The following is a 25980-nucleotide window of genomic DNA, read 5'->3' on the forward strand; positions in this document are numbered from 1 at the left end:
AACAAACAGAACAAAATAAAACCCAACTGCAGGTCAGAAAGAGAACTCCCAACCCTTCACTCCCAAACATAAAACCCTAACAACCAGAAAAAAAACATCAGGGAGAGAAGGGATACACTTCAGTGTTAGAATCATAGAATCATAGAATCAACCAGGTTGGAAGAGCCCTCCAAGATCATCCAGTCCAACCTAGCACCCAGCCCTATCCAGTCAACTAGACCATGGCACTGAGTGCCTCATCCAGTCTTTTGTTGAAGACCCCCAGGGACGGTGGCTCCACCACCTCCCTGGGCAGCCCATTCCAATGCCAATCACTCTCTCTGTGAAGAACTTCTTCCTAATATCCAGCCTATACCTACCCTGGCACAACTTGAGACTGTGTCCCCTTGTTCTATTGCTGGTTACCTGGGAGAAGAGGCCACCCCACACCTGGCTACAGTGCCCCTTCAGGTAGTTGTAGACAGTAATAAGATCACCCCTGAGCCTCCTCTTCTCCAGGCTAAACAGGCCCAGCTCCCTCAGCCTCTCCTCATAGGATTTGTGCTCCAGGCCCCTCACCAGCTTCGTTGCCCTTCTCTGGACATGTTCCAGCACCTCAACAACCTTCTTGAATTGAGGTCCTGTTAATCAACACAGAAACATAAATTATATATTTGAATCTGGGTTGCCCTCCTCTTTCAGTGTCATCTGACCTGTGATCCATGTGCAGCCTCATACAGCACACTTGTTGGTCTGTAGTCACTAATGTCCTGAGGACCGTGGCTTAAGTCATGTTGGTTCTACTTGTGTGTTTACATTTAACTTTCTAAGTCCTCAAACTGTTTTTAATATGCCCTCCCATTTCTCTCTTGTGTTTTAAAGCTTCCTTTGGAGTTCGTAGACTGATAGGAGTAACTGAAATAGAAAAAGGCTCCAGCTATGGCAATCAAGAATTCAAGAAAAAGGAATAACTGACAGCTGCCGTTCAGCACATATAACCAGACTATGGTATCCAATTAACTTCAGTTACAAACCAACAACAAACACTTAGAAACTATCTTTTTCTTAATAACTGATGACTAATAATAATGAATAAAACTTGAGCCAAGAATGAAGAAGTTGGAGGCATCAACTGAAGAGAACGCATCAACTTTTCTGCCTGTTTAAGGGTTACTGTAGCCAAACTGTGGGAGAAAATCTGGGGTGGGGTGGAAGAAGAAACTAATTTTTCTTGCTTGGGTCTGGGACTTGGGGAGGTGGAGGGAGAATGAGAGCATTGGCTTATAGCCACATGCATCTTCAGATGACTCAGTATGCTGGTTTCTGTCAAGAGCACTACACTCACTTTTACTACAGGAGCCATTGAATGTTTCCTCTTGCTAAAACCAACATATAATGTTTGTTGATTTCCAACTTTTTTTATTACTGAGCCAGAAAAAAAAAACTTAAATTGACAGATGTTCCTTGGGTTAGAGTCATTTTGGAAAGGCTGTGTTGTCATGGCTGGAAGTGAAATCCTATTTGTGTATTTCACTGGTACTTTTTTATTTTCAGGCAAGGTCTTAGAAGTTCTGTAATGCAAGAGAATGGAGAGAGGAATTTGGAAGCAGTGTGTTACTGATCAGCACATCCCATAGAACAGATCCAGTAGTATTAAAACAGTATAAAATTCTCATCATCTCTGCTGCCAGCTGCTCAAGTCTGTTTAATTTCAAAATACTATTTTAGTCTTGAGTGTTTGCCCTGTTTCACATCATACAGGTATGATAGTTCTGCATCTGTTTGGGCTCCTTTTGCTTTCTGAATTGCTGGTGTCTGTGGGATTCAGAGTTGTGCAAAGAAGGAAATTTATTCAATTTGTCCTAATGTTTTCTCCTTTTATTTCTGTTTGCATCTCTGATCACCAAAGTCCAGTTCAGCCAACCTCTCTCAGTAGCAGCAGAAGTCAGCACAATGGTTTTCAAAACGTCTTCTTTCACAAAGACTTGGAAAGGAGACATCTGTAGCAGTCAGATTTCAAATACTGGCATCTCTTGAACTTCTAATGAGAGTTTTAAAGAGAAGTTTAAATGGGGCCAGGATCTCATCCTGTGTGCTGTAATGATAGGGTGTGCTGCACTTTCTACTTGGTTACACTTTAGATGTTACTGTGAAGTATATTTCAAGGTGAGCTGTGCTGTTGAACATTAGAAAGACTATGGAGCCTCTTCAGGGATTTTCAGTATCTTTAGTTTTGCTTGTTGACCTTTGGGTTTTTGCATTGAAAAAATTAGAGATCAGAATCATGACTGTACATGTTCTTTTTTGTTGGTTGGTTGGGGTGGGGTGGTTTGGGTTTCTTTTTTTCCTTTTTCTTTTATACAAACGCACATTTTGAGATATTTGTAGATTGCTGGAGAAGTGTTTGCAAGCAGACAGAAACTACCTGTATGTCCACGTCTGAAGGCCACAATCTGCATTTGGTTACACTCAGAAGCTGGTGACATAGGTTGCAGAACTACAGCTGAGGGCAGGAGCTTGACCCTTGGGACCTGCATTTTTAACCCAGCTGTTACTAGAATATTTATCTCACTTTTGTGAGGAGCAGATCTTATCAAAGCACTGGTCATTATTTTCATCTTTTCTCTAGTAACCAAGATAAGAGAGTAATGATCTTTCCATATTTGCTCTAACTGTTGGAATGTAACCTCTTCTCTCTCAGAATTTTCAGTTTTCAAACACTGGAAGAGCAAATTTGTAACTTAGAAAAAATATTTCACTTGGGGTCATTAATCACTGTTCTGTCATGCACTTGATTTTTAGTTGTGGTCTTTTCAACAAGAGCATTTGAAGGATGACCTGTGTTGTCTTGTCTCCTGTTAGACTCATTCTCACTGAATCATTGTACCCATAGCCCCAGCACTAGTCTGTCATCTTCATCCCCTCAATAAACCTTCCCTAAGATGGAGGACGCAAAACTGTTGTTAGTCTTAGTGGAATTTGGAGTACGCTTTGGGAACTGAGGAGAGCAGCCTAGCCATGACTGGTTTCTTTGTTGGGTGTTTTTGTACTTTGTCTTTAAATCTGGTTAGACTTCCAAATGCTCTGACTTCTCCCTATTTGTTTGGGTTTTTTTAACCTGAGGACTAAAAGCAGTGAGATATGTTTTCTTTAAGTAATTCAGTAATGGATATAATTCTTGCTTCTTAGAAAGGTGGTATAAATGCTGTATACTTGCTTCCTGAAGATGATATTGAGTAAATATAAATTGTACTGGCTTAGCAGAATGAGGCTTGCAAAGCAGGCTGACAATTGACTGTTTCATACTTATATTTTGAGCAGTATATTAATGGGCATGACAAAAATTTAACAAAATAAATCCCTTCTTAATGCTGAGAAGAGGGGAGATGCTTAAGGGAGAAGGGAGTGAATAGCCTTTCTCTTTATGGGGTTCTTTTCTCCTCTTAGTGCATGTAATTCCCTATTCAGAACCATGGGATAAGTGCATGTACATCAAGGGGAGAATAATCAGCATTTCGTATTTTCTTGTCAGAACTTACTAGTAATTATTTCTTTTTTGAAACTATAGGAAATGCATCATCAGTTACTTAAGTTTTGCTCTTCTGAACATATCAGTAATGATTTGGAAAACTGAAACACACAGCAATGCACAAACCAACACAAAACTCAACACAAATTTTGAGTTTTCTCTCCCCACTTAGGGGGTTTTATACACACACATGCACACACCTGCGCAGAGTGTATATAAAGTGACTGGAAATAGCTGAAGTTAATGTCACTAATGAAGATTAGCAAGTGGCTTGGATTGGAAAAGTGAGCATAGATTTTATATCTTATTTTCTTCTGGTCTAATAGAACATAGCTTGTATATTTCACTACCAAGCCCCTTAAGAGCAATAATAAACAAAAATCTATCATGTTTTCCGTCTTTTGCTTTACAAACATGGTAGGTTTAATAAACTTGAAGCTGTAGGAGAGTTTTCTTTCTCCACCTGTCAGAACTTTCATCTATTGCTTGGCTGTTTAGACTAAATACAGTATTCTCTGGTATTGATTTGCCAGAGTTCAGCATTGACTCTGAAGATGAATGGTTCTCAGACTAACTTGGACAGATGCTGTGCTCTTGGCCTTGGCAACAGTTGTCACTGTCGTGAAGAACAATGGTGTTGCTCTCAAAGTGGGATTTGCAGTTCCAAGGTAGCATTCCCTTGACATAACATCTAAGAAGCCAGTGGGAGAGCTCAGAGGCTGCAGGTGTTGTAGCATCTGTCAGTTAGGAAGGCACAAAAAGCTGATGCTGAAGATAACTGGTGTCCAGAAGTTTTGGCTCATTGTGGGCTGAATGTGCTCTTACAGTTGACCTTGCATCACTGAGCAAAATCTCTCTGGCACAAAGAGCATGGGCAATGTTCTTTTGTTCTGCTTAACTTATCTTGAAGGGCTTTAACTTAATCAATGACCAATGAATATGGTGACTACCTTTGTCCTAATTGCCTAGTACTCATGGAAGAAGTGAGAGTGTCTGCTCACTTCCACATGACACTACTTGTTTCTGTCACTGATGTCTGTATATTTGCTTGCCTGTATTTTCTGCAGATGGCTTGATCATGACCTCTTAGCTGGAACTTAGAGCTTTACAGTTATACCAATCCTTTAGAAATTGTCTCACACAGATGGGTTTTTATCTTCTATATTTTGGCACTGTTCAGTTGGTCTGAAGTAACACAGTTGTGTTTAAGCAACAATGGAGCTAGGCTGCACCAGAGCAAAAGTTTGATTAGGGAGAGAAGTTTTTCCCAGACCTGCTCACACAGGCCATCACTACATGGTAGCAGGTACCTCTGGCATTGATGCAACCAATACAAGAGAGCTGGGACATGGTCTTCACCAACAGTAACTGTTAGCTAACAGTAGATAGTAAGTAGGGGTTCATTGTATGTCTCATAATTGCTAAAGGTACCATTTCTGTCTGGAACTACCCCAAAATCTGTTTCTGTTTCATGTGCATTTTGATTAAAGAATGTGGGGCTAAGGGTTTGTGTTAATGCTGAGTTCACACTATGCAGCATTTTGGGTTGAAGACAAATACTCTCTGGTTTTGGTGTTTTGGAGAAATAGGCATTAATAAGTCCAAGTCAGATCTCACCCGAGAGTATTTTGTTCAGATGCTGGAGGCCAATGAAGATAAAAGTGAAAAATCCACTTCTAGATTCCCTTTGGACATTGAATGGAGCAGTGTAGCTTACATTATCTCCTGGATGCCCATGGGCTTTATGGCACTTAGTGTGCAGTTCCTGGTTTGCAGCAGAGGATCCCTGCACACATTCTGGTTTATGCCTGTGTAATGGTAACGACGAATCTGCACTTGGACCCAGGTTGTCACAGTTGCTCGTTTCCATATTTCTGAACCCTTTGGTCCCTGATGGGCTGCTCCAGGACTGCCACTGCTGAGTGAAGCTGTGCTCTGAAGCAGGTGACAGCTGTGCTGAGAGCTGTGAGGTGCATGACTGGAAGGAGCAAGAACAGACAGATCCAGCCAAATTCTTGCCCCAAGAAAATGGAGCTATTGCCAGCATGTTTGGAACCAGAGATATATGTGTGAGTGGGCAGTCAAACTCTGATGCCAGTACAGATGTGAAACCTCCCTCTGACAACAAGGTAACCCTTGCCATGTTCATTTGTCTTGCAGATAGCAACTCTTATTCTGCCACACTTCCCCCTGCTTATCTTGCATACTTTATCTGATCATCCCGGCAATCTCTGCATCAAGATCCTAACAGATTGTCGGTTGTGGGGTTCTTTACCTTCTGTGGTTTTGAGGGGAAGGTTTCTGGAAGACAGTTTCACAGTATCTGCATCACAGGTGGTAGCCACCAGAAAACTCATGAAAACATTTCACACTTTGGGATTGGCAAGTCGGTGCACCGACATCTGTACAGCAAACATGTCGTGTTTCTCTTATCCCCAGCCTCTCTAGATTTATGGGGAGCTGCTTATATTGTTTTAAGTATAATACCTATAGTTTTGGGGACTCTGAAGGAAGTTAATTTTGTGCACTTTCACTGTTGAGAGTACTTAAGTGCAGGTGACTGTCTATTTCAAAGAAGCTTTACATTAGCAGCAGCTGTGTTTTCTCTTTTTAAGGGGAAGTGTATTTTAAAAAGATGCTTTAGCAGAAACCAGAATATCATACTGCTTTAAAAAATCTAAACTGGGAGTATTCTTTAGTGTGGGAATACCACCACCAGTTTGCAGTCTTACATGACTTTTCTCTTGGTGGTGTTTCTTTCTTTTTGGCTAATATGCATTTCCAAGCAAAACCAATCTATTTACTAGTCCCACTAAAATCTAATTTACAAAGGGAGCGAGAGTGGGCAGCAGAGGCTAATCTGAGAATTAATTGCTGTCTCCCCCCAAGGCATGAGCTGGTTCTATGGACCTCCTTTATTGTGTGCATGTGCATCTATGCAGGGAGCCAAGCTGTGTCCCCTACTTTGCTTCAGCCTTGTCAGAGCTGTACGTTGTGACTACTGAATGCTGCTCGCCACTGTCAGCTGGCACATTGCTCTTTCCTTAACGATCACCAGCAAATACTGTAGCTTTAAAATCCTCTCTCTGAGAGAACCTCACCATCCTTAACCCCATGGATTTGTTACAAACCTGGCTTTTGGAGGGAAGTGTTAAGTACCAGATGATCATTATTAGCCAAACCTAACGAGTAATTAAACCGTATACAGGGTATGCATTTACTGTGCACGTGTAGATACTTTTGTACATTTTTACAGTTATTTCTTACACTTGCTTTTATGACATCTGGAAAAGATGTGTCTGCATCTGGTTTAAACACAAGAAGCTGTTAAGAAAAGTCAGTCCTGTCACCTACTGTAGTTTCTACTAAGATCTGTGCCCACAGCAAATAACGCAGATTTGCAGTGCTATGCAACTGTTACTTTGTAAGTTGTCTCTCAATTTCGCTTCAGCAGTTCCTGCTCTTTTTACTGGGCTTTCAGAGAAAGATGAATGCAAAAGGACTCATCTTGTAAAATAAAATAGCTTTGGCTGTGTGAAGGTACTGTTTGTTAGAATCTTCTTCATGCTTTCAGTTGCTTCTTTTTACTGTATGTGATTTTTGTACACAATATTCTGCCTCAGAGGGCTTTTTAATTGTGCTTGAATGAAGAAGGGCAATTGCCTGGCAGTTTTGCAATGTTACTGAGTAGCCAATTACATTAAGTGGGAGCTCTGCATCCTCTGCCTACTTGCCACTCTGATTTTTGTAACTAAATATGCACTAAGGGCTATTTCTTTTCTTGCCTTGCTTGGTTTTATTTCCATTTATGCTTTTGGCCCTCAGTCCTGCAAACTGATCCATGTGAGGGCCATGTGTCTGCAGCAATAATTTGAGTGGATCATTTTGTGGGGTATGGGAGTAAAGAAAAACCTAACCTGTTTGCTGCACTAAGGCAGTCATGAAGAACTATGGAGGGACAGCGCAGTGCAGTGCCATAACATTTGGAGAAACAGTGTATGGAGTTTTGCATGGCTGAGATTTAGAGATGGGTGTTCCTTTCCTGAATAGTCCTCCAAAGGAAACCTAAAGCTGTATAATCTAAGCAGCTGAGCCTCCATCAGAGTAAACTGGCTGTATGTTTAGAGGCTGTAGATTACAGCAGTTTTTCACATCTGACATCTTTCTAAGTTTCTGTTTTTCCCTGGAAGATAAAGACCATCCCCATTCCTCAGATGGATGCTAACATCATGCAGTCCTACCTGAAGGCAAACCAAGATCCACTGTAACATCATTTGGCATTTTTGCTTCCTTCCTCATATTTTTATCAGAAGACTGACCAACAGGAGTAGATCTCTACAGTTTCTGCCTTTATTTTATCCCTGGCCTGCCTCTGTCTCTTGTCACATTGGCACTTTTTTAGGGTATTTGTGTCTGCAACAAAAGACAGGCGAGTGATAGGAGCACGGTCCTCTGTCATCTCTTTGCCAGATTATAAGCACCCAGTTCTTGGGTTTTGCTGTAAGTTTTCCTCTCCCTGATATTTTGCTCCTTTGAATACTCCAGGTTGCGCTCAGCTGCCTTAAAATGACAGATGAGTTGCACCATGTGTCACAGTATGGGCAGACCTTTTTTCTGGAGAGGATGAGCTCCAATTCTAAGAGTGCACAACCAGAGCTCCTAGTGCAGAAACTCCTAATTTGCACAAATGCAGCTTTTTCTTATCTCTGTGCCTCCATTAAATTAATCTCCTCAGATCCATCATTCATTTTTAAAGGCTGATGATCTGGAATTTTTAATGCTCTCTTCAGGACTATTATTTTTTCAGCTTTAATATGAATGGGTTAAAAGTGTTAATGAATACAGCATACTAAAGAATGAATTTGATTAAGATACTATGATCATTAGTACATGCATGCAAATGCTAAACCATGAAAAGCAACGTTGTAGCCGATGAGCTCTGTTCTTTAATGTGTGTTGACGTGCCATGTGCTACAGAGGAGATAATACTGTTTCTAATTCTCATCCTCTGAGGTATCTTCTCTCATAGCCTATTCACTTGCCCTTCTGCAACTCCTCTTTCCTGAGCTGCTTCCTGTTGCTACGTGTACTGGAGAAGCAGCAGCAATTGGCAATGTGATGTAGGGCAGGTTAACAGAGCAGCATAGCACCAAAAGGTTTGACAGCCAGCCCTGTGTAAGGTAGCTGTGGAAACAGAAGAAAACACTTGCAACTTGGATGAAGGCACAGGGAACATTGTTAGGTGGTTTATTTCTATGCTAAGCAGTCCACAGTAGCACCTAGGTTGTGGAAGCCTCTTAAATGTCCTCTCTCTTGCAAACACAGTAGGAAATTGGCTGTGGTGGTAGTGGTGACTTCTGCATGTAGCACTTCTAGATTCCTTATTTCACTGTAATATCACACTAATATATTTGGGAAAATAGCCTGGAATTTACTAAAAATGCTGCTATATCATTGGCACTAGACACAATCAGCTGCTGCAGTGGGAGTGAATTCATGTTTTAGAGGTACTACTGCAATTATGTTGGACTTTTTGTGGGGAAGAACAGGTGAATGTACATTCTGCATCTAAAACTGGAATGTGTTCCTGAGGCAGGTGGCAAACTGATTTTATCTATTAAACCAAACTTTAAGTGTAACAGGTTTTTATAGATAGGAGCTTAATAACTGTGGTACAGGTTAATGAAATGCTCCTCTGGATTCACATCCATGAACTTACAGATATGTATGTCAAGAGTCTAAAACCCTCTGGTTGGGTTCTTTTAGATAACCCAGATGTATAGAGTGTAATATTTATTTATTTGCAAGGCAGTTGTTATATGGGATTTCTGATTTAGCATCATGATACAAGTTGTACTGAAAGCACAACACAATACAAATGTGAATTACACTCAGCCTGCTGCAGGGGCAGTACACAGTTCAAGCACAATGCCAACGTGATCTCCATCACTGATTCCCAATGTGCTCAATGTCATGATGCTTTGCATCCCCAGTCGCTGATGAACATGTGGATTGAAGACAGCTCAAGCCTCTTCCTCTCTTTCAGTGTTCTTTTGTTAGGTTTTATACTTTTAACTGGAGCTGAGCTATGCAGTCCTTCACCTTGTGCTTAGGTCAGGGAAATGTTTGCACCACCAGGTGATCCACTCAACTGTTGATAGCTGCATATCTAAAATAAAAGCTGCTCTTCAGACCCCTTTGTGGTGAACTGAAGTCAGTTTGTTTGGAACAGCTGTGATCTGTCACACCCTGTACTCCTGCCTAAGCTTCACAGGCACATCGCCCTTACCTGCCTGGAGCCTTCTTTCCTTCCAGAGATTTATTGGTCAGCTACAATAATATCCTATATGATATGATAGTCATATAACATAGATCTATAAATATCCTCTGTAATGCAATCATCATCATCATGTTCCTGCTGTGATAAAGGTGTGTTCTGAAGGGGCAGGATTGCTGTGTGTGCTATGTGAGCCTGCTGGGGCTGGAGCTGTGCTGCCTAAGATAGCGTGACTGGTGCAGAAACTCCTGCTCACTGCTGGAAAGGCAAAGCACTTTGCTTACCAAGGTACTTGCTGGAGAGCAGACTACCAAAAGCAGATGCTACCTTGCTGCCGGTGGTCAATGCCTCTGCACAGACTCTGGGCATGTCACTGATAGGATACAATGAGCAGGCTTCCAGGAGGCCAATTGCAAAGAACACAGTACAGAGCACAGCTGCCTTTGATGACAGATTGGTTTTCTTCTCTTTGCACTGACTTTGGTGCGACCTGCCTTTTGTTTTTCATCCTGCTTATGTAGGGGGCAACATTTGCAAAAGCTGAATTCAGCAGTGGGCTAGTTGTCTTATGACACCTCTTTTATTTACTTGTCTAGTGAATTTGCAAGTGGTCATTCCATTTATGGGGAAAATCGGTAGGCGGACGAAGCTGGACAGGATTTAAGAGCATGCACGAATCTTCCGCCTTTGTCTGCAGCAATGTACAAACTCTACATGGATTTTCAGGAAAATGCTGTTTGTTCTATGCTTCCCATCAGCTCAGAACTCCTTGTCAGAAATAGGAAAGTGCTACCTCTCCTTTTCCCCATCTTTAAGCTGCAGCAAAAGTTACATAGTGAAGATTAGGCTTTTACTTGTAGATCTCTATCATGCAGATATACTGAAGTATGCTGTTTCTTCTAGCCTATGGAGATAAGGCTCTCATGGCAGTGGTTTAGGCACTCCCCTGGCATTCTGCTCTTCCCATGACTCCAGGAAGCATAAGCCTTTTCATAGTTGGTTTACAGAAAGGAGGACAGTGCTGTGCCCTATTACATCTGGTTGAAGCTCTGCATTTGATAATCAGCCAGGCAGGACTCATGAAGCAGAATATGGACCCTTTACCTTGTTTGGCTGCCAAATGCTTTCATTTGTGTAGTGACATTTAGGATGATGAATTTATTTGAGCTAAATCCTGTTCAGACGATGACAGTGACTGGTGTGTGTGTAATTGTCTCCTTAGGGATCAGCAGCCAGAAGATTGTCCCACACTGCTGACAGAGTTACACTTAACCTCTTTGAAGGCAAGTGAGAACAGTAGATGAGGACTGCAGACTTAACAGCTACTGTCTTCTGCACCATGTACAGCAAAGCTGAAGTGCAGGTTGCAAAAGTGGAGTCCACTGTGCCACAACTGAGCTGATCTCCTGAGGCTTGCCAGGGGGAAATCCAGGAAATCCTTCCCATTGCAATTACTCTTTGCTTCACACAACTTCTGCAAATGAGCAAAGGAAGCTAACTTGTGTTATGCACAGGTGGGCATTTGTTCAGCAGTAAGGCACTCCTGTAAGTGGTTGCACAAAAATGAGGCATAAGGAAAATATCTGAATGGACAGACCAAGCTCTCTCCTGTTGTTAGGTCTGTTACCCTGTTTTGCTGCTTTGTGTCTCTTGTGTTGCACTTGGCACATAACTGCCTGCTTTGGTTAGGGATTAATTGACAAGGCAGGAATTACAAAAATAGAGTTATTTTCCCCAAAAGCCCTGTCCCTAAACTATATACAAAAACTCGTTAAATTTTATCTACAGCTTCACAAGGATGCTTATGGGCAAAGTCAGAGGAAAGCCAGAGAGTAGAAAAGGCTAAGCTGCAAGACAGCTTTACCCCACTTGTGAATCAGGCTGATCAGAGAGCCTAGGCAACAGGAAATTTTAGTCACAGAGGTGAAATAGGAATTTAGAGACGGTCCCTGCTGAATCTCTGCAGCAGCCTCTGAAACTGCAAGCTATAATGCAGTCATGAATGCATGTGGCATTAAGTCCAATGTCAATAAAGCCTGGCAGAATGTCTGCAGACACAGCTTCCATGAGGCAAAGACTGGAGAGGCGCTGTCTTAGTGCAAGGAAGAAGAGTTCACAGCGGAGACAGAGACAGGGTCCTTCCAGCAGGAAGCCAGGATGCAGTGGTCCAAAGTGAAGCCAGGTCCCGGTGCCACTGGCAGCTCTCTCTCGAATAGAGACACTTGTGGGGGAGCGGAGTGAACTGTGCAAGAGCGGTACTAGAGCAGAACTGCACAGAGGGGTGTGGAAGCAGGAACTGCACGCGCTTCTTTCCTCACTCTGTTTATAATCTTCCTAGCCAGTGTGTCTGTTCTCATGTGCACGTTGGGTGCGAAGAATCCAGCCACTCACCAGCCGATTCCAGCAGGGGCTTTCCCATGAATCAGTACACCTGTGGAAAGGGCATCTTTTGCTGTTCTCCTTTCAAGCCTGCAAGGTGTGGTGAGTAAAGCAGTTTCAGGCTGCCCTCTGCCTCCATTCAAACCTCCAGAGATGGGGGTGAAAGAAGAAGGGATTTGCAGTGCCCCACTACACTGCCCAATTCCCATTGTTTACAAAGTGTTATTCCAAGTCTCTTGTATTTTAAAAGTCTCTGTTAACTTTTTTCTCTTTCTAAGAAATGGAAGGTTTTCAGTACAGACTATTTATTGGAGTTACAGTGGCATGTTCTGCCAGAAGCCTGGGGAAGCATTGTTCCCTCTGCCAGCAGGCAGGTTTGGAGCAACACTCACCAACTGAACATAAGAGAGTTTACTTAGCAGATGCCATATTTGGTATTTGATTAATAGTGGCTCACTGAAAGATGGAAAAGCCCTCAATCCACAAAGAAATGCTTCTGAAAGGGCTTCTGGATATTCTTCAGCTGTGTGTGGACAAGACACATGATGGTGTGCCGTGGAGTAAAACTCTTTTGCCCAGACCAGGCTTAGCTCCCTGTCCAATGGGAAGAAACAAGTAACATCCCACCACCACCCCCAGCCCAGAGCCACAGCCTGCAAAGTTGTTTTTTTTTCCTGGCACCCATACAAGAAGGCAGTTGGCCTATCTAAATTAAGTACCTCATATAATGGAACATAAATTATTGTAGTTAACTCCCATGCAATAACGTGGTTAGAGAGAACAAATTGCATAGAAGCAGTAAGGCTTTTTTTTTCTTGCTCTCAAAGGGATCTCTCAGTGGAGCAACTTCTGGAGCTAACACTTGGTCTGGGAATTTCACAGGCACTAATAGGATTAGGCCTGTGGCTTCCTTTTCGGTCTGAGGGAGTCAAGTGTTTAATTCGTTTGGCTTCCTGAGATCTCAGCGTGGATTCAGAAGTGGCACCCAAACTGTCAGTGCACCCAGATTTTCCTCTCTGGCTCTCCCCCAGGCATAGAGAGATCTGCTCCTCCACCCAGCAGGAGGGTGGCTTTTCCAAAGTTGAGCAGTTGGTGTGCAACCTGTGACAAACAGCACCCACTCCCACTCAGTATGTGAAACAAAATACCATAATATCTTGTAGTACCTTTACAAAACCAGAATTGTAACCTTCCACTAGCAAGAGGAAACCTGTTCTCATTTACCAACAACTTATTTGGCATGGGGGCTTAAACGTAGTCTTACTCAGCTTTAGTTTGGTGCTTAGGGCACTGTGAGAAAGCAATGCAAGAGGGAATGATAACAGGCAATGTGTGAGCATTTGACCTTCATTCCCACAGTTCACAGTGCCTTTGCATGTTCAGATACAGCTGAGAAAGACTAACAGGGTATTAAAAGTATCAATATCCATTAGAAGTATTTATTGCCTTATTTTTTGGTGGACAGTGGTGATCAGAACAAGAATTTAGAAAAGATCTCATTGTCCTTTCTCTCCTGTCAATGATATATTTTGGTTTACAGATGCCTTAATAGCTTTATTACTAAGAGCACCGATGTCTAATAGGATCAAACCCTGAAATAGGAACTTGTCGCAGAAACAGCCTGTGCTGCCTGGATGGCTCTGTGACCTCAAAACATACAGTACTGTTGTGTCTCTGATTGCCTTGTCCTCCTTCTGCTCTGTGAAATCACACATAACTGAAACCAAGAGGTGGCAAATGTCAGTTTAAGCCTCGGAGGGGTACTGCTTTGATGGTCTTTCTGCAGAACTGAAGGCTATTGCTAATGGAGCATCTTATCATGTGGTGTAAGAAACTAAGTCTTCTCCTTGTGGGCTTCTCTCCTGTGAATTCTTCAGACACCGAAAGCCACGCTCCATCCCTGGTTCCATGCATGACAACTTCTCATGTCTTTGTAACTGCACTGCATTCCAATGCACATGTAAAACTGTCCTCTCTCCATCCAAACTGAAGATGATGAGTTTGGTTATGCCTGTCATACAATAGTCTGGGCTGGAAGAGACCTCCAAAGGTCATCAAGTCCAATCCCCTCCCCACACTCCACAGTCACCGAGGGCATCCTCAACTAGACCAGGCTGCCTAGAGCCCTATCAAGCCTTGAGTATCTTCAAGGTTGTGGCCTCAACCACTTCCCTGGCAACCTGTTCCAGTGTTCCACCACCCTCATAGTAAAGAACCTGTTCCTAACATCCAATCTAAGTTTACTCTTCTCTAGTTCAAGGCCATTGCCCCTCATCCTATCACTGCAGGCCTTTGTAAACAGTTTCTCTCCATCCTTCTTGTAGGCCCCCTTCAGGTACTGGAAGGCTGCTATTAGGTTTCCCTGGAGCCTTCTCTTCTCCAGGCTGAACAACCCTAGATCCCTCAGCTTGTCCTCAGCAGAGGTGTTTCAATCCCCTCATCGTTTTCATGGCCCTCCCCTGGACCCACTCCATCATGTCAGCGCAGAATGCAATTCTACTGATTCAGAGCACACAAAAAAGGAAGGACTCTGAAGTGAAGGATTCTTATTTGCATATTTATTTTCAGGCTTACTGTCATGACCACCTGAGTTTCTTCTTCAAACTTCATTATTGTAGTACTTTCCCATTTTGCTACCCAGGGAGGACCTGCCTACCATATATTTGCAAGGGAATCTCAATTTTAATTAATAGTGTTTCAATTTAATAACTACTAACTCCTGACATGCTAATTTTGAAATGAGAGTTCCCTTGATGAACTCAGAGAAGAGTATTTAAATAATACTGGAACTCTGTTTAAGATTCCCTCCTTTCTTTTTCCCATCAGTTTTTAATTATACCTTGGACATGTGAGCTCATCTTTGGGCTGCTGTGATGGACAAACAGAAATCCTTATTGCCTAGAAAATGAAATTGGAAATGTTATGGTCTAGCTCTTACCAATTTCACCCACCCTCTTCAGAAGCTTAAGCAGGAAGATAAATGAAGACAAGTAACATACTGTAACAGAGTAGTTCTTTGTTACGTAAAACCCATAATTAATTGGTAAAGGTTAATTTTATTAATAAATCCTGTAATGTGTTTTGTAAAGTAACTTCTAGAAATGAACACACATTTATGTTTGGAATAGTATATCAAGTAGAGGTCTCTTCCAACCTTGGTGATACTGTGATACTGTGAAGTAAAAATTACCAGTCACAAATGTATGCTGAAGAAAAGGGTTGTCTTTTGTCCAGCCTGTACTGTCCCCAGCTGGGAGTGTGCTGGTGCATGGACTGCAGTGTATACCTGTTAAAACAACTTAAGTAATGGTGATTTACCTCCCAAGCTGTGATCAGAGAGCTTTCTGACTGACACAGGTTAAATAAATCGTGGTCCCTCTAAGCCCTCATGACTGGCCATGACATCAGTTGCACATATCTGGCAATGCAGTCACCCTGCTAGCAGTAGTACCAAAGGCTCTGTACTTGAGTTGTGCTTGGAGACATCCTGTGGTGCTGTCTTACCTCTAAAGTACATCTAGCATTCAAATTCTTAACTTTCTGTGCTTCTGCCTGTTCTCTTGGGACAGTGTTAACTTTTCAGATGAACGAGAAATAAGATCCCTTTTCTTCACACTTTAAAATGTTCCTCTTTACTAAACTCAGTAAGTGTACATGTATCATGCTCAGCACTTGATTTGTGAGTTCAAATGCCTTTCTTCTCACGTCTGCAAGGTGAAGCTACCCCTGGTATCTCAAATACGCTGCCTTTTAGTAGCATTTTCTCAAGAGCAGTAGGATTTTTGAGAGTTATTCACAGAATATCTGGTTGGAAGAGACCGCAAAGTTCATCCAGCCACACCCTTGATTCAGCACTAAGAGTCAACACTAAACCATGTCCCTAAGCACCAGGCCCACATATCCCCAGGCATGGTGACTCCACTGCTCTGGGCAGACCATTCCAATGTTTGACAACCTTTTCTGTGAAGAAATATTTCCTGATATCCATCCTGGACCTGCCTTGAGACAGCTTGTAACCATTTCCTCTAGTTCTGTTGCTTGTCATCAAGAAGAGACTGGCCTCATCTTCACTCTAACCTCCCTTCAGGTAGTTGAAAAGAGCAAATCATGCCATTTGGAAGAGGAGGAAAGCCACTCGTGGGGAGTGCTAGAAAGAGGCATTGCCATGAACAGAGATTTCTTTGAGTCCCAGAAGATAAAGACTGGTGTTGCAAAGATTACATCAGAGATGCAGCATGCTGCTGAACCTCCCTCCCAGGCCAGGACCTCACCTCCTTGCTCCAGCTGCTCTGCCTTGACCAGTTTTTCTGCAGATGCCTTCCTTAAATGATTTCTCTTTTCTCTCCATTTCTTTAGGCTGTTAGTTTTTCCTGACCCTTCTTGAAGGTTTCTGATCCCACATTTCAACCTTGTCCTTCTGGTATGCCTTGGTGGTCATTCAGGGGCTTCAGAATAAGGACAGAATGCATTTCTTCAGCATGTTTACTGTCACTTTCTGTGCATTCCCTCTTTTCATAACTCTGGTGACGAGGGGCAGTTCACACAACACAGCATTTTCTGCTGCAGAAATACAGACAGGAATCTGTGGATGGGATGAAAATGCTCTTGAATAGAGATGATATGCAAGTGGGCTCCCTATGCTAGTTTTGTTGCTTTTCAGTGAGTTTCAGCCAATGATTCTTTTGCAAGAACGTGAAATAAAAAGCAAAAATTACATAGAGCTTAGGATGTGTGGCTGACACACTAATTTAAGAAGCCAAGATGCCTTTTAAAGTGTTACTTTTGAAACCCAGCATTTACTTTACAAAATTATTATGCTCCAATATGTAAAAATCATAACTTTTTTCTCCTCCTGTGTTTCTGCAGGTGGACCTGAATTAATTAAATCAGTTAATTAAAACCAGATTTTCCTATGAAAATTCATTCAGTTAAAAATAACCAAATGACTGCATGCAGAAATGTTTTATTCATTACAACCCAGCAATGTCACAAAGAGAAGTGTGCTTCCAGCATAGTTTTTACTTGTTTTCACATGCAAATTCATAGAATCAACCAGGTTGGAAGAGACCTCCAAGATCAACCAGTCCAACCTATCCCCCAGCCCTATCCAATCAACCAGACCATAGCACTAAGTGTCTCATCCAGCCTTTGCTTGAACACCTCCAGGGATGGTGACTCCACCACTTCCCTGGGCAGCCTATTCCAGTGCCAGTCTTCTAGCTGCTGTCTCCATATTGAAATGAAAACATAAACTATGTATTTTCTTCTATATCTGACTCCTTGAACAATTTGTCTTTGGGGATAAGGTTTCCTCCTGTGCTTCTGTAAAACTTAGTCACAATTAGTTAAGTAGATTTTTCTGTTTAATACCAAATGCTGTACAGTGTGAATGAGAAGAGCAACTGCAGGCCATCCTAGTGAAAGTCCATGAACTTCATGATCTCTTTCTCCCAAAATACTAGTTACCAGAAGTATCAAAGGTGAGAAATCCCTACAAGAATTTATAACATTGTTGGGAAAATTGACAGAATCACAGAATGTTAAGGGTTGGAAGGCACCTCCAGAGATCATTGCATCCAAACCCTCTGGCCAGGGCAGGCTGCACAGGAATGCATCCAAGCAGATTTTGAAAGTGTCCAGAGGAGACTCCACAACACCTCTGTGCAGCCTGTTCCAGTGTTTCATTGCCCTCACTGTAAAGAACTATCTACTCGTGTTGAGGTGGAACCTCCTGTGCTACAGCTTGTACATGTTGTTCCTTGTCCTATCACTGTGTATGACCAAAAAGAGACCAACACCTTCATCTTGACACCCACCCCTCAGGTACTTACAGATGTTGATAAGATCCCTTCTCGGCCTTATCTTCTAAACAGCCCCAGGCCTCTCAGTCTTACTTCACAGGAGAGATGTGCAAGTCCTGCAGTCATCCTTGTGGCTCTCCACTGGACTCTCTCCAGAAGATCCCTGTCTCTCTCTTGAACTGGGAAGTCCAAAACTGGACACAGTATTCCAGGTGTGGTATCAGCAGAGTAAAGGGGGATAGGAACCTCCCTAGACCTGCTCTACACACTTTTCTTAGTGCGCCCCAGGATGCAGTTGGCCCTCTTGGCCACAAAAGCACACTGCTGTCCCATGGATAGCTCACCGTCCAACAGGACTCCAAAGTCTTTTCCTTGATGCCCACCTTGAAAAAAGAGGCTTTCTATAGAAATTCATTCTGAACTTTTCATTCCAAGCTTTGCTACTGTCCAAGTAATGATGAAAATGAACATTCAAGTAGTCATTCTGCCTATGAAGTTTCTTTTCTGTAACCATTTTCAGGCTGGACAGGATTGAAGTTTTACCAAAATGTAAGATATGTAATCTCCTGCCATTTCAACCAGAACTTTTCATCTGCCTACAGGCTCTGTTTTAAGTAGTGGGGATAGTATGTCAAAGTCAGGGTATTACTACATGAATATTAATTGCACAATTCCACACTGAGCTGCCTCAGGGAAACAAACCCAATCTGTTAGTAACTTAGTTGTGAAAACAAGCAAAGTTGGGCACAGTGTAACTGGTACTAATTTTTGTGCCTACATTAGAAAATTCTAGGAATACATTTTCAAGAGCCTCCTTTCACTGAAAGTTGGCATAATAATAATTCTAAAAGATTTCAGTGTTACACTGGCTGTGGGTGGGATGGAGTTAGCACTGTGTGTATTGAACTCGTGGCTAAAATGGTGTAGATGACATGCTGAAGTTTTGGCTGTTGCTGGATAGAGCTTCTACAGCATCAAAGATTTTCTTTTCCACACTCTTCTCCAGTGAGTAGGTTGTGGTGGGCAAGAGAATGGGAGGGAACTCAGCCAGCCAGCCCCAATATGCCAAAGCATTGTTCCGTACCACATAATAGCATGTCATTATCAGCAGTGAAAACAAGGGTAGAGGAAGAAGATGGGAGATTTCTGACTTCCAGGGTGGCTGCTGTTCAGAGGGGCACTGGTCAGCTTGTGAGAGGTAGTGAGCAATTTCCTACTAAACTGTTGTTATCTCAAGCCACATTTTTTCTCACTTTTATCCTCCCTCTTTTCTCCCACTGTCCCGTTGGGTGGCTGCTGGCCAGGATCAACACACTACATGAAAAGGAACTCTTACAGTGTGGTCAGGTGTAAAGATACGCTTTTCCAGGAAGAAACTTATTTGCAGGTCATCAAATGTTGAATGCTGGGATATGTGGGTTAGAGGCAGCAAGGAATTTTACATGCATGACTGTTACTGCATAGCAAATTCTGGGACCCTGGGATTCACCATGATACCTCTTGGGCTCTATTATCTTAAAGACTACCAGGTGTCAGACAAAACTTCCAAGAGAGAATCAAATCACAGTGTGGATGCCACTGGGTTTGTCTTCATCCTGATCAAAACCTGGCAAAGGAATTTTGTTTTCTTCCTATCACACCCTTGCCTGGTGGGAATCATTTCCCTTCCTCAACACCTTTCTCTCTTGGTTTCTCTTCTCTTCTTCTCTGCCTCCCAAAAAAATGGCAGTTCATATCCTCAAACTCAACAGGAAGATTTTCAAATGTGGATTTCCTTCTGCAATGGACATTCCATCAAAACATAAGGCAATTAAGGGACACCATTTTACTGCTTTCCATTGTTTTTCCTTCTTAAATATCTGAAAGACTTTCAACAAGGGTTGTCCTGGTATGGACCTGAAGTTCAGATTGTACCATGCGAGGCTTCCTGTTCCAGCTGCTGCTTCCAGTTTCTACTTTTCAGGGTGTTGGTCTTTTCTGCTGAGCTGTTTTCTGCATGCTTAGGTGGGTGGAAACATTTTATCACTGGCTACTGCTACTGCTTTTGCTTTCTGCTTCAAGTTTGCTGCAGATAGACTAAGGTGACTGCACTGTACGATCCCATTTCAGTAAAACTCCTTATCTCAATGCAGAGGGGTTTTGTGTTACTTTCCCCCCTGTCTTGTTTGAGGAGAGAAGGCCTTCTGAGAGTGGGCTGTATTAATCCAGGACATCCTTTCATTGTTTACATTTACCACCATACAATATACACATCTGAAACAATACTTCTTCCTCTTTGAAACAATCATCACCTTTCAAGTCAGACATCATTTGTCTTTCAGGATGGAGAGTTCCCAAAAGCCATGTAATATGATTAATGATATACTAAGGGATTGCCTGATGGGCAGTGACTATTGGATGTAGAGATGTCTAAGTCTAATTTACACTTCTGCCCCATCAACCTGAAACTCAGAGGAAGCTGAGGTGGACACAGACCTGGAAGTCAGAAAACTCTTTTTGGTCTATAAACATACGCAGTCTTTTCATCCTGTCCTACAGGTGCCTCCTAGACTAATCTGCTCCTTTATGCTACACCTCAAAGCCAAGACCTGTCCCAGTCATGACCTACATGAGCACTGAGCCTGCTGCTGTAATAGCAATGCTGATGTTTATGAGAAGCATTTGCACAGGCTGTGTCTGGCTGTAACCTACCTTAAGTTCATCTCCTCCTCTCTCACTGATTCATCATTCACAGTGGAGATACAATTCTGGTTTTCTAATATGACTAGGGAAAAGTTTCATGCACCCAATACCTTGAAATGTAAATAAACCTTAAGTAGTTCTGTGTGTAGTCTGGGGGCAGGGCTTTTCAGGAAAACAGAAATAATTCTATTGTTAGAATTCCTGCCTTGGCCAACTAATTCCCAACCAAATCAAGGCCAAAGAGAATTTCTGTGCAGATGCTGATGAAAATATTCAAAGAATTAGAAACAACCATTGAAACAGCAGAGTATACTGCATCACCTGCAGTATGGGATGAAACATGGTACAAAGTTGATGTAATTATTTCAGAAACATCCCCCCACATCTTAAGCCTAGGAAATAGGGTTAAGATTTTACTTTACTGAACAAACTGACTTCTTGAAATACTTAAACTCTCAAACTACCTCAGAACAGTATCACAGTGCAATAAAGAGTTGTGATTAATACACAGATTTTTTTTTAAAGAGTACATTTGGCTTGACACATGCATGCAGTGTTTTTAATTTCTTACCCTAGCAGTATTAAGTAGTAGTAGACTCCTTTCTGTATGATCTTCTGTATCTTTTTTTTTACTTCCACTTGAGAAAATCTAAATAAATCCTCTAAGTTCTTACTTCTGAAGAAACTGCAAATGACCAAGGTGGATAGTAGATTAGAGACAGACAAATAGGGTATCAGTCTACAGTAAAGCAAAGGTCAGTTTTATGAGTACCAACGTTTAATACAACTAACCAGACCAAATGTAATAGTGTATTTCTATGCATTAAAAAAAAAAACAAGCTTGCAAATAAGCTGTTAAACTTTAAGGGGCATATTTACAGCTCTTGCTGCTGTGCATTGCTCTGGAAAGACACATACTATTGTGCCTCTTTTGCATAAGCCAATTTTGCTCACGCATCTCCTTCGCCTCCACTTAACTCACTGTGTTCTTTTCTGTTCCCTAAAATCCTCCTCTCTCTCAGCTTACACTCCATACATGCAACACCTCACACTTTCCTCTCCATGGTTTTCATGTGTATAAGACCAGCTACCTATTGCCTGATTCATTATGATCTGTAAAGCGTACCAACAGCCTGCTTAAAGTATTTGAAGTCAGTGGAAAATATGATCCCATTGAACTAGTGGAGGTGTGTAGGCGTTAAAAGCCCATGTCAATGAAGCTCAAAGCAGTCCTCTTCTGTTTCTTTCCTTTTCCCTACCTGGGCAGAAAAGAAGCAGTAGGTCTCCACACTGCCACAGCTGATGAACAGATGCTTAAGTCCACTTGTAAAAACTGACAAAGCATCTGTCACAGTAAGCCGTTTCTTCGGGGCCCAGCACAAAGCTCACCACCTCCTCCCTTGCCCTCGGACGCGGGGATTGCTCAGCCATGGCACAGGCTGGCAAGGCCCCTCTCCCCCAGCCAGCTGCCTCGCAAGCCATAGGCTGCTGCCCACGAAATCTTAGACCCATGCATTAGTCCTGTAATGAATTTAATGATGCGTGTCGTTCACGCGGGTGAACCGGCAGGCCGGGGTCCTTCTCGGACCTCAGAAACACCCTGCAGAGACAGCCTCCAACCCAGTGCCCTGGGGCTCCCGCCGGGCGGGGGACAGGTGTGGCAGGCCGGGGACAGCCAAGCAGCCTCCCCGTTCGGCCACCTGCCGCTTCCGGCACTGCAGGCTAGCCCTAAGGACTCCAGAGCCCCGAGCGGACTGGAAGCCCGGCCGAGCCTCACCGGCCGCCACTCCCTTACCCTGGCGCGGGGAGGAACGGGGACCACGGGGAAGGGGCTGTGCTCCATCGGCTCCGCGCAGGCGCATCCCGCCGCCGCCCCTGCCCGGCTTCCCTCAGGCCCCGCGCTTCCCCTTCCTTTCACCCCTCTGCAGGTTAACTCTTGTGCGGCCGCGCTGCACCCGGGCGCCGTCGCCCCTCGCCGGCGGGCCGCGTCGCTCCCCGGAAGCGGTAATGTTCAGCCGGTGATCCAGGAAGCGGATGAGCTCGCCCGCCTTCCCCTCCGGAGCGGCGCTGCGGGGACGCGGGGAAGGGGGTGGGGGGAGGTGGGGGGGACACGCCAGCAGGCCCCGAGGCGGAGCGGTTCGTCCCAGTCCCCCGGCAAGGGGGAGCGGTGGCGGCGGCGTTTCCATGGCGCCCAGCGGGCGGGGGAACCGGGGCTGAGGACCCCTCCTGCTCATGGACTCCGCCGCGGCGGCGGCCGCCGAGGAGGAGGGCAGGGAGAAGCCCCCGGTGATCTACACCATGGAGAACAAGCCCATCGTGACCTGTGAGTGCGCCTAGACGGGCGTTACTGACCGGTGCCGGGGGGAGGGGGCGCGGCAGCAACAGCCGTCCGGAGCGGTGCGGCAGACCCTGCCCAGTGCACCCCCCCCGGGCCCGAGAGAAGGGCGGCCCGGGGTGGGGTCCAGCCGTGGTGCCGGCGGCGGGCGGGCCCCGCGGTGCAGCAGCGCGGGGGCTGCGCCAGGTGCTGCCAGGGCGGGGAATGCGGGAGCGGGGCGAGGCGGAGAGTGGCCGCGCTGGAGGGACCGGGCTGGCCGCAGCGCTGGGTGCCGGCCCTCGGGGCTGAGCGCCGCGGCGCCTGCCTGCTGCTCTGAGGGCGGTTTTCGCGTCTTGACTGCTTTCTTCCCTACCTTGTAATAGCCGTGGAGAAACTTGTGTTTGCTCCTGTATGTTTCAGGGCCGTAGTACATAGCGAAAATGAGTGCCATGCTTACAGGTGCTTAGGGGAAGAAATTCTGGTACGACAGTAAATCGTGAACCCCAAACTTCTTGCCAGCGAGCGTTGTGCAGTCTTGCTTTTACAACAGCAGAGAACTGACGAGAAGTAAGACGTCCTCAGTGGGCAGCTGTCTCTGAGACATCCTCAGAGGAGAGATCCCCACTGATGCATTCCCACTGACCTTATGATTTAACTACTGCGCTTTGGTTTCGTGTCAGGCGGATTATTTAGCAAACCAGATCGTGTGCTTTCAGTGATGAATTAGCGCTTTCAGGTGTCACAGGCAGGCAGCTGGGACGTGTGGGTGCTGGTCTTGATGCAGAACAGGAGCTCTCGTGCTTACAGGTATAGTGGGTTGCACACAAAACAAGCATGTGAGCTCCCTCTGTAATACTGAGAAAGTATCACAGTATCATCAGGGTTGGAAGAGACCTCATAGATCATCAAGTCCAACCCTTTACCACAGAGCTCAAGGCTAGACCATGGCACCAAGTGCCACGTCCAACCTTGCCTTGAACTGCCCCAGGGACAGCGACTCCACCACCTCCCCGGGCAGCCCATTCCAGTGTCCAATGACTCTCTCAGTGAAGAACTTTCTCCTCACCTCCAGCCTAAATCTCCCCTGGTGCAGCCTGAGGCTGTGTCCTCTCGTTCTGGTGCTGGCCACCTGAGAGAAGAGAGCAACCTCCTCCTGGCCACAACCACCCCTCAGGTAGTTGTAGACAGCAATAAGGTCACCCCTGAGCCTCCTCCAGGCTAACCAATCCCAGCTCCCTCAGCCTCTCCTCGTAGTGCTGTGCTCAAGGCCTCTCACCAGCCTCGTCACCCTTCTCTGGACACGCTCAAGCATCTCAATGTCCCTTCTAAACTGGGGGGCCCAGAACTGAACACAGTACTCAAGGTGTGGTCTAACCAGAGCAGAGTACAGGGGCAGAATGACCTCCCTGCTCCTGCTGACCACACCATTCCTGATGCAGGCCAGGATGCCACTGGCTCTCTTGGCCACCTGGGCACACTGCTGGCTCATGTTCAGGCAGGTATCAATCAGCACCCCCAGATCTCTCTCTGTCTGGCTGCTCTCCAGCCACTCCGACCCCAGCCTGTATCTCTGCATGGGGTTGTTGTGGCCAAAGTGCAGCACCCTGCACTTGGAGCTATTGAACCCCATCCCATTGGACTCTGCACATCTGTCCAGGCAGTCAAGGTCCCGCTGCAGAGCCCTTCTGCTCTCCAACCCAGCCACATCTGCCCCCAGCTTAGTGTCATCTGCAAACTTGCTGATGACTGACTCGATGCCCTCATCCAGATCATCTATGAAGATGTTAAAGAGGATGGGGCCCAGCACAGATCCCTGAGGGACACTACTAGTGACTGGCCGCCAGCTGGATGTGGCACCATTCACCACCACTCTCTGGGTCCGGCCCTCCAGCCAGTTCCTAACCCAGCATAGAGTGTTGCCAAAGTGAATCAGGTCAGGCTGGGGAATTCTGCTTTTTACTTTTTAGGGAAAGATAACCAATGACTGTTACCAATCAAAAGTGTCAGTGACACAAACTACTTAATTTGCACTTGATCAGTAAAACACTGTTAAGGTTTTATGTGCGTGGGGTAGAGAAACTATTTCACAGGTGTGCTTTCCAAGGTAAGCATTGGTGATTGAGATCTTAGCCTGCATGATACCAGTGTCTTAGGCTGATAATGATATTTAGACACAAAAGTCCAACTGAAACCTCATAACTATAGGACTCTGTGTGTGTGTGTGTATTTTTTCCAGGCTATTTTGCAAATGGACCTTCTCTGTCTTAAATTTTTACTGTTTGGGGCTTTTTTTTTTTTGATGCAGTTCATAAACTGAAGTTAGTGTATTGAATCTTCTGTGCTCACCACCTTCAAGACTTAGGAAGTCCACTTCAAGTTTAAAATATCACTAAGAACTGTAGGATTTAGTTGCCTTGCTTGTTGGTGTTATGGCACAGGCTGTGGTGGATTGCTTTCTGGGTTTGCTGGCTTTGTCCTGCATTCAGAGGTGGAGAGTCTGTGTGCATGTGTTGAAAGGGGTGCATTGGTGTATGCCAGTCCTTACTGTTTCTGTATGGTTTTAATAAGTAATATATCTTTCAGCCTATTGAAGGGCATGCAGTTTTACCACAAACTTGCTTTTTTACTGGTAAATACAGAAAAGATCTCTGGCCATTTTGTGCAAGGAAAATGTCAAAGTTCTAAGCACTGAATTAAGTTAGATTTCAGCCAAGTCCAGTTGTCTGATATTGGAAATGATATTAATTTCATACTAATGAGTGAATGTACTTTGTGGCTGCGGAACATTTTGGGCTTATCACCACAGAGTATGGTAGGAGTGTACTTACGAATGAGATAAGATGTGAACGTTAGGCATCATTTGTATGCCTTGCTTCTGGGCTAAAGCAGCAATCTCTGGGGCTAGGGACATACATGACAGCAATATCCTCACTGCTATGGACAAGCATGGCTTGCTCAAGACCACATAATTCAGAAAATAATGTTAATTGAACAAAAGTACCCAGAGAAGACCTCTCTA

The 25980-nt window shown here is 44.3% G+C and overlaps 2 protein-coding genes and 1 long non-coding RNA gene across 8 annotated transcripts in view; 2 read left to right on the forward strand and 1 right to left on the reverse strand.

The window, feature by feature from the left end:
• AGPAT3 (1-acylglycerol-3-phosphate O-acyltransferase 3) overlaps positions 1–7051 on the forward strand; it is a 100315-nt gene extending 93264 nt beyond the window's left edge. For 2 of the 3 annotated variants that reach the window (XM_064152626.1, XM_064152625.1), the window contains one exon: positions 862–7051. In XM_064152626.1, the coding sequence (XP_064008696.1) occupies positions 862–950 (89 nt within the window). In that variant the 3' untranslated portion in view covers positions 951–7051. The remainder of the gene's footprint in view (positions 1–861) is intronic. The other variant, XM_064152627.1, reaches the window with a different exon arrangement.
• A 7656-nt stretch (positions 7052–14707) lies between these two features.
• On the reverse strand, positions 14708–22958 carry LOC135180236 (uncharacterized). Of its 4 annotated transcripts, XR_010304339.1 has the most exons (4): positions 22443–22958; positions 21219–21332; positions 17996–18159; positions 14708–16746 (listed from the first exon to the last, which is right to left on the reverse strand). It is a non-coding gene; the product is annotated as an uncharacterized LOC135180236 (long non-coding RNA). The 4 variants fall into 4 exon arrangements; XR_010304337.1 differs by having other exon boundaries at positions 14708–18159; XR_010304338.1 differs by lacking the exon at positions 17996–18159 and having other exon boundaries at positions 21907–22958.
• The window catches only part of TRAPPC10 (trafficking protein particle complex subunit 10), a 52442-nt gene continuing 49209 nt past the window's right edge, over positions 22748–25980 (forward strand). The window contains exon 1 of the mRNA XM_064152624.1: positions 22748–22970. Within this exon, the coding sequence (XP_064008694.1) occupies positions 22880–22970 (91 nt within the window). The 5' untranslated portion in view covers positions 22748–22879. The remainder of the gene's footprint in view (positions 22971–25980) is intronic.

This window comes from Pogoniulus pusillus, chromosome 12 (genome assembly GCF_015220805.1).
Source record: "Pogoniulus pusillus isolate bPogPus1 chromosome 12, bPogPus1.pri, whole genome shotgun sequence".
NCBI lineage: Eukaryota > Metazoa > Chordata > Aves > Piciformes > Lybiidae > Pogoniulus > Pogoniulus pusillus.